The sequence below is a fragment of the Phodopus roborovskii genome, unplaced genomic scaffold (assembly GCF_943737965.1).
Source record: "Phodopus roborovskii unplaced genomic scaffold, PHOROB, whole genome shotgun sequence".
NCBI lineage: Eukaryota > Metazoa > Chordata > Mammalia > Rodentia > Cricetidae > Phodopus > Phodopus roborovskii.
Window position 1 is genome coordinate 9,135,608 of NW_026126563.1, and position 14,602 is coordinate 9,150,209.

At 45.1% G+C, this 14,602-nt stretch overlaps 1 protein-coding gene across 1 annotated transcript in view; it reads right to left on the reverse strand.

Moving 5' to 3' along the window:
• The window catches only part of Epg5 (ectopic P-granules 5 autophagy tethering factor), a 79,200-nt gene that overhangs the window by 19,231 nt on the left and 45,367 nt on the right, over window positions 1–14,602 (reverse strand). The window contains exons 26-33 of the mRNA XM_051202212.1: window positions 13,865–14,036; window positions 12,697–12,859; window positions 7,079–7,221; window positions 5,778–5,934; window positions 3,320–3,514; window positions 1,959–2,172; window positions 1,232–1,380; window positions 236–437 (exon numbers count right to left, since the gene is read on the reverse strand). Of these exons, the coding sequence (XP_051058169.1) occupies window positions 236–437; window positions 1,232–1,380; window positions 1,959–2,172; window positions 3,320–3,514; window positions 5,778–5,934; window positions 7,079–7,221; window positions 12,697–12,859; window positions 13,865–14,036 (1,395 nt within the window). The remainder of the gene's footprint in view (window positions 1–235; window positions 438–1,231; window positions 1,381–1,958; window positions 2,173–3,319; window positions 3,515–5,777; window positions 5,935–7,078; window positions 7,222–12,696; window positions 12,860–13,864; window positions 14,037–14,602) is intronic.

Consider the following 14,602-nt stretch of genomic DNA (forward strand, 5'->3'; position numbering starts at 1 on the left):
GGAGGAGTTGGACAGAGGAATACACCTCTTTGTCCCATATGGCCACCAAGGAGTGACATGAACAAGCCACAGCAAGCATCTTGCATTCACTGTGAAATCATACAGATATGATGAGTATTCGGGCTCACACCTGAACCACAGTTTTCTATTCTGTCTCCTTGACATTTGAGATGGGTCTCAATGTGTCTACTTGAGTTTCTTCTCGTGGAAAGCCCTTAGCTCCCACCACACATACCTTCTTTGCTACTGGCAGTTGAGTCTTGGGTCAAGGAGGAGATTTCTAAGTCAATCAGCCTTTTTACAAGGTATTCCAAAAATGTCTTCACATCAGCCATATAAGGGCTCCATTTTGAGAATAATCCAAAGCTTTTAAAGTCCAGCTTGGACAGCCGAAGTTTATAAAAGAAGTCAGAAAGCCAATGGATGGTCTCCATTACCTAGAAGAGATGACCAACCAAGCAGTGATCACTGACATCTACTTGGGGCAGCATCTTCCCCAGCCCCTTCATCCTTTCTGCTGCTGGAGAGGAAACCTAGGACCTCATGAATACTAGGAGCGCACTCCACCACCGAGCCACACCTCAAGCCTTCCTTTATAGCACAGTGCATCAAAGTTTGTGATGGAAACACAGATTTTTGAAAGAACTACAAAAAGACAAGGAAAAAATAGTAAGTTTAAAACTCTGAAGCAATGGAATGTTTATTTCAAACACATTTTCCTTTTTGCCTTAATTCTGAGGTTGTGTTTTTGTGATAAGGTCTCACAAGGTCAAGCTGGTCTCAAACTCAAAGTACTTTAGCTTGTGGCTCCTGAATGCTACAACTGTAGCACCGAGCTTCAGTAAAAACACCACTCACAGATAAAAGTGAGAGCTCTGTGGACCACAGAGTGGTCTGAGGAATAAGTAAATCAGATGTGCTCAGGTGGGAGGGAAGGTTTATACAGAGGGGTGTCGGCTTCCATCCTATCCTACAGGGATGGGCCTGCATTCGGGAGCATAAGAGAAAAGCCGTCCAGGCAAAGGGGACAGGGGAAGCAAAGTTAAAGAAAGACATGGAGCTCTTACAGACAGACACACACACACACTCAGAGAGAGAGAGAGAGAGAGAGAGAGAGAGAGAGAGAGAGAGAGAGAGAGAGAGATTTTAAATGTGCTCCATTTGTCTGACAATGCACAGCGAGGGACTAGAAAAGAATACACAAAGCTGTCAGAGACCAGAAGTTACACACCTGCTTATCTGACAAGAGAGCATCTGAGGCACTATGAAGCACAGCACTGTCCGCAGCAGCTGCCCCCTGCTGGCTGCTTGGGGTACAGCAGCCCAGGGCTCTCAAAGTGGCTTTCCAGCACTCAGGACTCAGCAGCTGCTCTGCAGAGCCTACAGAAGGGACAGAGACAGCAGGTCTGTGTGTTCCCAAACCATCTTTCAACCTGGATCCAAGAACATGTGCACTCTACAATCAGTGATGATGAAGATGATAACAATCCAACCAAATTTGTAGGGATGCATGGTATTAGGAGACCAAAGTAAGGAAGAGAAAAGTGACTTGACTGGACTGGGAGTGAGCTCCACAGAAGACACTGTGATTGAGAAATTCCATCAGTGTGAGAGCGCGTGTGTGTGTGTGTGTGTGTGTGTGTGTGTGTGTGTGTGCGTGTGATAAGTGTGTGTGCATATGTGTGCGATGAATGTGTGATGCGTGTGTGTGGTGAGTGAGTGCAGATGCACACACGACACAGCAATCAATGTGGAGATCAGAGGACAGTCTTGGGGAGTCCGTTCCCTCCTCTCACCATGGCATCTAGGAACCGAACTCTGGTCATTCATTAGCTTGGGTGTGCTGACCCATTTCTCTAGTCTCATCTGGCCGTTTCTGGATGGCATCCTCAGAGTGGTAAGTGTGCTATCAAATACTCACGGACATCTTATCAATCATAACCCAATGAGACACTTACTCTGCACCAGCAGCCTGAGAACGTCACTGTACTGGTCAGGGAACTGGTAGAGTAGAAGGTGAGTCCAGTGCTTACAGAAAAGGTTAAACGGCATCAAAATATCTTCATCTGGTTCAAGGCCCCAGGCAGTAAGTGCCAGGTGAATGGACTCCAGAAGCCTGGTGCGATCAGACAGAGGAGGTTTAGTGGTGTTTAACCATTGCTTAATATCGAACTAAAAAAGAAACAGAAACAAGAAGCAGTTTATTTACACCAGAAAATTAGATGAAGCAGAGAGTTGTATACAAATTTATAGCCCAAAGACCAGCTTGCAGTTACCTGTCCACAGACATAGACACTGAAATGTATACACAAGCACATGAGTGAATGTGACAAACGGGCATCATCTCTATCGTGTCCTCAGCTCAACAACCTTCTTTTGAAATATAAAATCTTACTTGAGATTGGCTAAGGATGTGATCAGAAGCACAATATTCACCTTGAATATTCACAGCCCTGGCATCACAAAAATATAAAACCAAACAAACAAAAAAACTACTCGCTGACTAACCATTCACTATTACTACTTTACAATTCCATTCTATTTCTGAAAATTCCATACTTATCTGTGTTTTTATGATAAGTTTCCTCTCTGAGGCCTCATCAGAGTTTCAGAGCTGACCTTCATTTGATAACAGTCATTTTTTAGTGGCAAGTTTGTGAAATTCAGACTTTTAGAATTTTCCAAAATTCCATATCATAAACTACATTGAGCTCTGCCACAGGCTGGGCTCGGTCCCTTTGTCCCACTCAGGGAAGCGTAACTGAAGGCGCTGACATTCTCCATGGGTGACGTCATTGCCCTCCTGTCACAGACTTCTGTGCAGATGAAGACAAGGGAACCTTACTCAGACCAGGCTTATTCAAAACATGAGTCCAACTTATAACAACTCACAGATCAACAATGTAGAAGCAAGCTCAAGATACATTTAAAAGGATTATTAAACTCCCCTTGGGAATATTTCATGACTGTACTAAAATTTTTTAAGAAAGCTTGGGCCAGGCAGTGGTGGTGCACACCTTTAAACCCAGCATTCGAAGGCAGAGGCAGGCAGATCCCTGTGAGTTCGAGGCCAGCCTGGTCTACAGAGTGAGTTCCAGAACAGGCTCCAACGCTACAGAGAAACCCTGTCCCCAAAACAAAACAAGAGCAAAGCCTGGGATGCTGTGCTTTGAGAGCTCCACTGTGGAGTAGGACCGTCTGAACAGCACAGCTGTGCCCTGCCCACAGAGGGGAGGCCGTGTGCATGCAATGTGTAAAGGGCCTCTTGCCTTGGAAGCAATGGTCATTTCTGATTTTTGCCAGGTGGAATCATTACTACCTTGGTGAGCAGCATGAAAATCATGTCACTGTTGTCCTCACTTAGGAACTTCACGACTTTCTCATAGAGCTGGATGAACTCTGCCGGAGCAGCATTGGGAGTGAAGAAAGGGGAGAGCAGAGAGCAGAGACGCCTGTTCTTCAGGATGGTCTGCAGAACCTTTCTGCACTCTGACTTAGTGCCGCTGATAAACACCTGGAAAAGTCAAAGGGACCGTCACTCAGCCTCCCCTTCCGCTTCTCGTACACAGTCCATCTTCAAGGGTACTAAATAAGGTAAAATTACAGTTTTGCAAATGAAAATATAAAATTACAAGATATCTAAAACCAGTCACTTTTAGTCCCACATTAAGGATGCGGAGGCTGGCGGATCTCTGTGAGTTTGACAGCAGTCTGGTCAACATAGTGAGTTCCAGGACAGCCAGGGGTACAAAGTGAAACCCTGTCTCACATAATAATAATAGTGATAATAATAGCAAGTTAATTAATGAGGTTCTCTAAGCAGTTTCAGGATCAGAAAGACTTTTCTAAGGATGATCACTACAAAAATAACAGGCACAGCACATGGGTATGACTATATTAAAATTTCAATTTCAGTGAGATACAAAAAAAAAACAACCATAAAGTGTAAAAAGAGAATTAGAAAAATATACTTATATTGTTCTCCAAATACTAGGTTAATAACCACCCAAAGAACTCTTTCAATCAAACAAAACCCAAAACATGTACAAAGGAAAATAACCAGCAACACACACACAAACACACAAATACACACACTCTCTCTCACACACACACACACACTCACACACACATATACACTTTCCCACACACACTTCACACACATACATATACACACACTCTCACAATACACACACTCCTACACACACACACACACTCTTACATATACACACTCTCACATATGCACACACACATTCTCTCTCTCTCTCTCTCTCTCACACACACACACACACACACATACAAATTCTGAAAGTGATGACATTCTACTTCCCTTATCAGATTAGCCAAATTTTAGGGCTCAATCCCCAGTACCATAAACAAAAGGACAAAACTATAGTAAGAATGATAATTCCTAATGTTAGTTATGATAGTGTAACCATGTGTGAACCTTCCAGCAGAGCAGTGAGCAAATGCACTTAAATGCTATAAAATATAAATACAGTTACTCAAATTCCTTTGATACTGCAGTACATTTTCAGAGAACAATACTAAAGAAAATACTGTAGGATTATCTCAGCCTTATTGTAGAAAAAAAAGGGAGAGACCTACCAAAGTAACCATCCAAAAACATGTGACACCGTACCTTACAGCATGTCTTTATCATGGAACAGACAGGCCTGTACTTACTAGCAAGGGAAAATTAAAAGATATGCTTAGGTGCACAGAAGATAACTCAGGACAGGCAGGCCTGTCTGAAGTGTGTGTGGACGGGCCCATGTGTGGAGATAAAAATGACAGAGCATAGCCATACTACCCAGGTGTTCAGAATCTTGAGACCATTTCCTTATTTTCTATTTTCTGTACTGTATGGCTCATAATAAGCACTTATTAACTTTATGGTGAGAAGAAACTAGATTATCAGCTGGTGACACGTGTAGTGGCGGAGGGCCTACCTAGCATAAAGAAGGCCCTGAATTAAAACCCCAGAAGGACAACAACAAGCCATTGTATCCAGTTGGCATCCTCATTTATGGGCAGCCACACAATTGTTTAAATTTGAATGCAAATTTAACCCTGTGGCCAGGGTTGACATTTTCAAACAAGAGGATTTCCTTTATAACACATCCGTAAGTCTGCATGGATACTTTGCTTTTGCAGTGTTACAACAAAATATAAGTAAATGGTGGCAGAACCAGCACCTGGGAGACAGCCACGGTCGGAAGCCCCAATACTCATAGGTGCATTCTTAAGGGGAAGTTGCTTCACCCTTCAAAAGCCAGTTGCTTCTTCTTCTTTATAGCAATACTGGGGATTGAACTTAAGGTCTTTAGTGATATGACCTCTACTTTTTTTTTTGTTTTTTGTTTGTTTAACTTTTTGAGACAAGAACCTGCTAAGTTGCCCAGGTTGGCCTTGGACTCATTCTGCAGCTGAGGGTAGCCCTTGAACTTGGGATCCTGAGTAACTGAGATCACGGGCAATGCCACTAGAATCCACTCTGCTTTATCATTTTCAAGACAGGAATGATATCAACTAGATGATTTTGCAAATGATAAAGGAATTTCAGCAATGCTATCGTTAGTGATACCAACAACCTATGCCAAAATCTGATGTCTCCCTAGCCCTTCAGGTGTGGATAATGTAGCCTCTCTTGCAGAAGAAGCAACACTCTATACCAAAATTCTGCAGTGCCATAGGAAGCCCGCAGTTCTCCAGGCTCCCGGCTGTGTGGGACTCAGTGTGTGCATGAGCGGCTGACAGCTGGGAATGCTCCTACCTACCTGTCCCAAGACCTCGATGCAGGAAGTGAAGAACTGTCTCGTAGGAGGGTGGCGCTGGGTCTCATCGCTGACATAGTCCACAACAGTGAAGAAAAGGCTGATGCCAATTTTCTGCGCCCCAGGCGTCGGCTGCAACTGATACGCATTCACTAAGGCCCTGTGGGAAAACATGGGCACGGGACTTGTGTACCATGAGTAATCCATATTCTCAAGAGTCTCTGCTTCCCTCCATCCTCAGGCAACATCTGTAAGAGTCTATGGAGCCCTACGCAAATAACACTTAAAATACTACATGTGGCAAATGTGTTTCTATCAATTACAAAGTCCCTTTTGGTGCACTGTAATGATTTTATACGTCCCTCTGGAGAATGAAAGTCAGCTGTTACTACACTATAAGGACCAATTAACATCCTGGCACCTATTGAAGTTTTTCACCTAGTGTATGAAATTCAGAGTTTCTTGACTTTTGTATTCCTCACATTTTTAAAAACAAGGATGTCATCTCTTTACATTTTAAAATCCAAACTATGCGTGAGGGTGAGAGGGCGCCAGGCTCACACGAGCACAAGTGTACACATGCAGGTAGGCACACTCTAACACTCATGAAACACATCCCAGCTTCCCCAAGAGTCTCTTCCAGCGCTCGCCTCTACCTTCCCAGGGCCCAGTACACCAGCCTGAGGCTAACCTGATCCCACCCTTCCAAGCCCCACCCACAGGAGGATTCAATGCCCCCCCCCACTCTATCCCAGCTTGCTGAACGGATCAACAGTGGCTTGTCAGGATGTGGCGCTATATCCTAAGTTAACTTCCTCTCCCAAGCTTTGTCGGCATGGCTTTAGGAAAGGTCAGTATACGCCAGGAGCTCTCAGAGAAAACCACAACTCAGTAACATGCACGTTACTGAGTACCGTGGACAAGTTGTGGCCCCTGTAGACAATCTGTGGTGAACTTCATTTTATCATCTGAGTCGACAGCGTAAGGGTGACTGAGTGTAAGCTGAAACAGCAAACCCCCACCACCACTGAGTCCATGCCTGGTGTCTTCTTACATTTCAAGGGTCGCCAGCCACATGGGAAATACTTTGTGTTTGTGGCTTGTAAGTCATAGTCACTACGACTAACAGAGATGGCTAGGTTCCAATAAAACCATTTATAAAAACACAGCCACTCAGACTCTCAGACTGACCCAAAGGCTCCAGTCTGCTGATCTGCATACTCAGTGACCGGGGCGTGGGGAAGTCTTATGGATGATTACTATCAACAGCAAAGCGACTGGAAATGAGCAGTCCCTGGACTTACGTGATCAGGTTTTCTGCGTGCACCGCAGCTTCCACAATGTTAAGTGCTGGGGGCTGAGCGGCTTCTGCTTGGAGCTGTTTCACTTCCTTTTGCAACATGTGAATCTGCTGGCTTACTGCTTCATTCTTGTACATGCCTTCAAACTAAGGAAAATTCAACGGGTCAGCAGATACGTTAAGTGTAGCCCATGCTGGCCTTAAACTCATGGCAGACCCTCTGCCTCAGCCTCCCAAGTGCTAGGTAGGGTCTACTACACCTAACCCTCAGCAGTCTACTTTCCCCTAAGACTTCTAGAACAGTTGTTTTAGTATAAGCACACTGGCATATGTTGAAGAGAGTATTATTACAGTCAATAACACCAATTTAATTCAAAACTTGATTAATATAAAATGAATGGGAAAATGTTGAAAAACTACTCAAGGATTATCCCAGCACTTAAGAAAGAAGCAGAAGGATCATGAGTTCAGGGTCAGCCTGGGTTACACAGAGACCCTGGCTCTTAAAAAAAATAGTAAGGGTGAGGAGGGAAATGTAGCTCACAGTGGTAAGATACTTGCCTAATACACACAAGGCTCTAAATTCAATCCCCATCCTTAGAGTAGAGGAAATGATTAAAGAACTCAGGGTTTGGGGTGTGTGTGTGTGTGTGTGTGTGTGTGTGTGTGTGTGTGTGTGTGTGGTGTGTGTGTGTGTGTGTGTAAAGAATCAAATTTAAATAGAATTTATCTTCTTGTTTGTATGTTCAAGGTCATCCTTGACTATATAACAGGTTCGACACTAAGCATACCACCACACTGATCTTGGGTTCTAGGGTTCTAGACAAGTGTTATAGATCTCAATAAGGATGAAGCACAGTATAGCAGGCTACCCAGCCCCCTCCAGCCTTCTCCAAGAGCAGGCATACCAGCTCCAAGTGGCACTCTGCTTGTCTCCCTAATGTTCACACTGGTTCCAAGAACTTGGGGGATTGGGCATTCTTCCTTTCTGAGTTGTTTCCTGAGGACTGGTCTTGCTGACTCACACTCTCCTCTCTTGCCCTCTGCCCTCAGATTTCTACCTGTGGCCTTGACTGATCGCCCTCACCTTCCTCACTCTGTTACAAGGCTCTGCTGCCTTGCATCCTCGGGTACCCACACCACACAGAGACCCTAACTGCAGGGCCCCAGTCTCCTTCCCTGAGACTGCCTTCACTCCTCTACCCACCTTGTTTGGGAATATCTCTTTGCCCCTCTGCACTGTTCATTTCTTTTGTATTTTCTATCTCTGTGGCAAGACTCGACCATCTGATACACACTGCCCGATCCTACTGTGCCTCTGGCTTCCCAGCAGTCCCCTCATGGATGGCGACACTGAGCCTGTAGACTGTTAGCAGCCCTCCACTCCCAGGCTGGAGATCCCCAGAATGCTGGGGTCAGGAGGTTTCCACCTCTCAGCCCTGGCATCTTTTCCTTTTAATCTCTTGGTGGGTGGTGGGCAAGGGGCACTGGGAAAGGAGGCTACTTTGGAGAGACCATGATATCTCTTTAATATATTTTCGAAACTTCCCCAAAACAATATGGTGCCTGTGTGGGCAGGGAGTGAAGCCGATCAATTGCATGGCAAACAAAAACAGCTGGACAACTGATTGGTCCCTGTGAAAAATAAGAGCCAATGGAGCTTTTGGAAAATACACCAGAGTCTACCCTTTACACATTATGTCTTCCAAGCCTGAAGTAGTTGCTAACACAGCCTTTCTCTAACTGACAGTGGCTTCATCGGTGCACTGTTGGTATTCTTTTTAGGATGTGGATAGATGCATAGGATATCCTAGACACAGGATGCACCACAAAGATAGGTATGAGATCGACCTCTGGTCAGTGTCAGTGGCTTCTTACTAGAAGAATTCTGTGTCACAAGTGATGATAGCAAAAACATCTTCAGGAAAAGCTCTGACTTGGGCAACCTGGCCCAACTTCAAGGCCCCAACTGTTAGACCAGATGGCCATTGCAGAGACACAACCTATCTAACCACAAACAAGAATACACTGTGCTCTTTTTTAACGATTGTTGTTTTCTTTGGCGTGTGTGTATATATGGTATGCATGTATGTAAGAATGTCCACACGGTGCATGAGTCACACAGATGCAGTGTGTCAGGTGTCATCCTGTGTCACACTCCACAAGAGAGAGAGACAAGGTCTCTCACTTGAATCCCAATTTGCCAACTGGCTAATCTTGCTGCCCAGCTTGCCCTGGGGCTGATTCCCAGCACTGAGAATAGGGCAGGCCCCCATATGTCCTTGCATTAACATAGGTGCTGGGGATCTGAACCCTGGTCCTCATGAGTGCACAGCAGATGCTTTATCTACTGAGCTATCTTCCCAACCCTGACGTATTCTTTTATTCTAGATTCCACATTTGTGTGCTCCAAACAGAGCATCACTTCAGTGGTGGAAAATAAAATCATAAGCACCCCAACTGCGAAGGGAGTAGTGCTCTGAAGATTTTCACAATCTGTCACATGGCAAGAATGAGAAGACCCTAGAAACAAGGGAAGACTGAGACCCATGCACAGAATTGCTCAAGATTACAGAGCTTTCAAAGCTTGTCTCCTTCCAAAGCCTCTATCACTAGTGATCACTGTGAGTGGGACTTCTGTTGGCAACTGTGTGCAAGAGAATCTGACACTGGCTCAGCCCAACCAGGTCACTGACAAACAAAGGCCATGCCCTTAGCAGGCACCATCCAGCCTGACTCCCAAAGCAGGAACAAAGATTCGGCACTTGGCCAGTTGAGTGCTGCGCTACGGTGGGCACCTAATTTTTCTATTAAATTTGAACTAAAGATGGGGGGATGAAGAACATAAATTGAGACACACACACGTGACAGCTGTCGGAGTTGAGGAGGGAGAGGTGACCAGAAAGGAAAAGCTTTTAGACAACTACCAGGAGCAGTGACAGAATACAGTGCAGTCAGAACAGGGAGCAGGGACAGTGACGAGGAGGGACTCTAGGCAAGCCACTGTGAAAGTTGGACTTGTCCTGTAAGCACAGCCCAAGGAGCAGAGCTTCAAACCCTTCATTTTCTCTGTTTCCTCACTCACCTAAACCTTCTCTTGATATACAGTACCCAGGAATCTTCAGCTGCCACGGCACAATTATAGACCCTATGTAAGTAATGTGAATATGACTGCCAACCCATTTCAATGAGACCCTCAGAAATGCTACATCTAAAGTCTTGAGGGGCAATGTCCTGTCTGTGTCACGCAGTGCATCTCTGAGCATGCGCGTGCTTTTTACTATCACAATGACTCTGCTGTGTCGGACTCACCAGTGTGGCAAGGGCCTTCACACTTCCCCACCACTGCTGAAAGAGCCCTCCTCTTCCTGAGAATAGCTACGAGAAGGAAGGGCAGGAAGACTCCGGCCCCTGCACCAAAGAGCTAGGGAAAGCAGATCAAAGCAGCATGTGGAGGGAGTCACTTCAACGACACAAAGAGGAGGTGGGACAAAGCATGTCCTGTCACAGGGCTGACAAAATGGGAGACCCTTGGTGGGTCTTTCCACCTTTTATTTCCAGGAATGGAAAAATTGTTCACTTGAGAATAAATCAATCCTGGGTCTAGCAAACATGCCCTACAATACCAACTACAACAAAAAGAAGCCCATTCATAAGTCACTCCATTTCCTCAGGGAATACCACTCAACAATGAAAGGCTGCGGCTGGACTGGGGACCGCAGAAAAGACACGCCTCACTTCTCTTAAGACACACCCCCTTTCTGTGCACTGCAAAGAAGTTAGACAAGTTCGCTTGCCCTCTTTGATTAAAGCATTAGCAAACGCCATTCTTTTGAGAAAAGAAGGGCTGGAGAGATGGCAGAGATGGCTCAGCCATTCAAGGCTACACTCACAACCAAAATATAAGAGAAAAGAAGACACAAGTACTTCGGTGAATCTATGTGCAGAATCTATCATTTCTATACTTCCCCTCAGTGGAAAGTTACTTTGAAGGTGCCTTTAGAAGGGATTCCTTTTCATCTCAAAATGAACAAAACACCAAGTTACAGAGGTTCAGATATAAAGCACTATGATCTCCTTTTCTGGAAAGAAAGAGACAAGCCACTTTTGGCTCAGGGCTAAACCCTCTTCCTGGTGCTATTATCCACTGCTAGCCCCTGGGAGTCATAGGCCAGGTCAAGAGACCTGTCCTTTCACCCCAGGACTCAGAAGCAGAGGCAGATGAATGTCTGTGAGTCTGAGGTTAGTCTGATCTACAGACCTAGTTCTAGGACAGCCACAGCTACACAGTGAGACACTGTCTCAAATAAACAAACAAACAAAACCAAAACACAAACAAAAACAAAAAACCCAGCTTAGTAATAAAAAAGTCTCCCTTTTATTATAAACAGCTGCATCTCAACTTCTTCCTACCCTGTCTAACTACCTGGTTTTACAGCATTGGTAACTGAGGGGAAATTTACTGAGAGAAAACTAACTTTTGGAAAATTTTTTAGAGTCTGGCATGCTCAACACAAGGTGAGAACATAAGCTGAAGTTAACTTACAAGTCAATCCTTTAACATTAGATGCATACAGCAGGAACAAAAAAAAAGTCTAAAATAAACTTCAAGGGATTGGAAAATACAGAAGTCTAACAAGTTATTTTAGAAAAGATATTTTAAAGAAAGCAGTGCTCCATAGAAGCATTTAATTAGCACAGTTAAATGAGGATTTGAAAGGGAAAGGGTAAGATTTCTAAAAGACGATCAAGGATGAGCAAATAAATGGCTCAATTTCTCAAAGCTAACAAGAAGTATTACTATGCAAATGTAGTCAGGCAGCAGGCATGCCTATCTCCAAATGTCCTTTCCCCAGCTCAGGTAATACTGCCGAGTTTATCTTCAGAGGGGAGAGGTACACCCCACTATATGGAAAATGAAGATAATAAAGTAAGTTATATAAAATGTTCCAACAGCCTGGTATGGATTGTATGAATTAAGTGCTACACAGGTTAGCTTAGGCTCAGTTTCCATTCTGAACTAACAATATCTCAGAACCAACTTCTGACTATAATCAGTGCAACAGTGCAACAGTTGACAAGTAGCTGAATTTTTTAGACAGATTGCAACATACTCAGTAAATACCTGCTGCCCAAACCACCAGCCTCAGCCCTGTGACCACTTACAACCTCCCCATGGGGATGAACTGTGACCACTATTCCCCAGAACACCTGAAACTGACTGATCAAGCTCTGGGCCTAGATAGCAGCACAGAAATCCATTCCATTATTTCTTCTAACTGTACCCAAAACACTACTATCAAAATCCTAGGAGGAACAATTTAAGCATCTGGGAGCCTTCCAAATAATCCTCCTCTTTTTGAAATTCCTCACTGAGCATCTTCTTGCAGGACACACCTGTCACAGAATGTGTCCTGGAGCCCCATTTGCATAATAAGTCTTTTTGTTGGCTGTGAGAAATTGAGGACAACTTATTTTGCTCTTTGTCTTTTCATTCTCCCAAAAACTCTAAAAATGTTTTGGGACAAAGGACACATGGTCTTTTTTAGATATTTCTCAGCAAAATGCCGATATGAGGGACTCAATTAAAACTCTAAATGATGAAGAAATTAACAGTCGCACCTGGACTGTCACAGCTGCCGCTCCTTGGCACTTCTTACCACCGCAGCCTTTGCACTCCAAATGCAGGGTGGTCTGCTCTTCTCTGTTAATGTACTGTTTGGGCATAGTCTCCAACAGCTCACCATCCAGGGCAACCTGCTGAGACTCCCGGAGGGATGCAGTTCTGAAAAGCCAACCCCATGTGGGAAAACAAAGTCAAGGAAGGTTCTATCAAAAGTGATCAAGGGGTCGGGGCTGGAGGGGTGGCTCAGCACTCAAGAGGGCTGGCTGGTCTTCCAAGGGAACACCCAGCTCACAACCTTCTGCAACTTCTGGTTCCATGGGTGGCGGAGGTGGGGGTACACAGCATGTCAATAACATGTTAGCAGACAAATACTCATGTTTGCATGTAACATACAAGCATCAAATGCCTGAATCAAATGTATCCAAAGAAAAACTGTCAATAAATGAAATGATTCACAGGGGATTTGTAAAATTAAGCTTGTTTGTTGTCAATAAAACCGTCTGGCCCATATATACTCCTCAAGAGTACCTTAAACAGTTTGTTATTCTGAATGTAGCCGTAAACTCCAAACAAATGACTTCCCTACCCCTTGACCAAGTACCTGTGTCAATCTTCTAAAAACAGCCGGCACAGAGCAAAGCAATGATACAAGAACGTAAACTTCTAATGCCATCTTTCCAGAATCGGACAGTTTTCTGAGAGAAATCGTAAGATGTCTCAGCCAGAACTACTGACCTCAGAGGCAAGCCCACAGGAAAGAGGTGCGATTGGGATTGACAGTGTGACAGTCCCACACAATATGGGATGTAAAGCCGCCACGGGGACTAGAGAGGCCGCTCAGCACGAGCATGCATTGTACTTCTGCAGCACCCAAGTTTGGCTCCCAACACCCATCTCAGGCGGCTCACAGCTGCCTGTCACTCCAGGTGCAGGGGATTCAACTCCTCTGGCCTTTGTGTGTGCATGTGCTCATGTGCACTGAAACACAGACATGGAATGAAAGAAAGGAGACCTGTCACACTCAGTTGTGCAAGCCACCTGAACCCGTGGACTAGTGCTGTGCTGAGAATGGGGCGGGGACGCCAACCCAAAGCCTTCATCACCACAGCTGACAAAGCATCAATCAGGACAGGACGTGCAGTCCTCAAGGCCTCCTGGTCTTACCTGGCATGCTGCTGCAACAGGCTCAGGTCTGTGCACATCAGCTGGGTGGTACCCTTCTGATTCAACAGCACGGCTGAGGAGATGACAGGCACGGAAGGCCTCACCGGGTGCAGGACAAGAGGAGGCTGGGGAGCCTCGTGCTTCCGCAAGTTACTCAGAACCCTTTCTCTCGCTGAAACGAAAGCCATATGTAAGTACTCAGTAGCGGGTGCCACGGGGTGGTGATGCACAGGAGACACACAAAGCCCTGCTCTGTTACTCTGGTATCATTTTCAGACTAGGTCCTTAGGCAACGTGAGACTAAGCGCATGGTTTAATGTGTGCTCCTCTCAGGTTTTGAGGAGCTAGGAGATGGGGAGCACGGCTGGAGAGACGGGACAGTCTATCAGCTGCTGGTTATGTGAACATTACGATCCGAGTCATACAAAAGAAAGGCCCAGTGGCTCACATCTGTAACCCCAGGGATGGCAATCCCTGGGACTCGCTGTCCAGCCAAACGAGCCTTTTCAGTGAGCTCCAGACCAGCAGGAGACTTGTCTCAAAAACCAAAGTGCATAGGGATTTACACTCAGGATGGATCTCAGCTTCTACACGCATGTATAAGCAATAACACACACACACATGCACCTATATGAATATGCGCTCTTGCCCCCCCCCCCGACACATAGAGAATTTATAGTCTTGTGGTTAAAGAGCAAAGGCTCATGATCTTAAAGTACTAACTACTCTAGGCAGTCT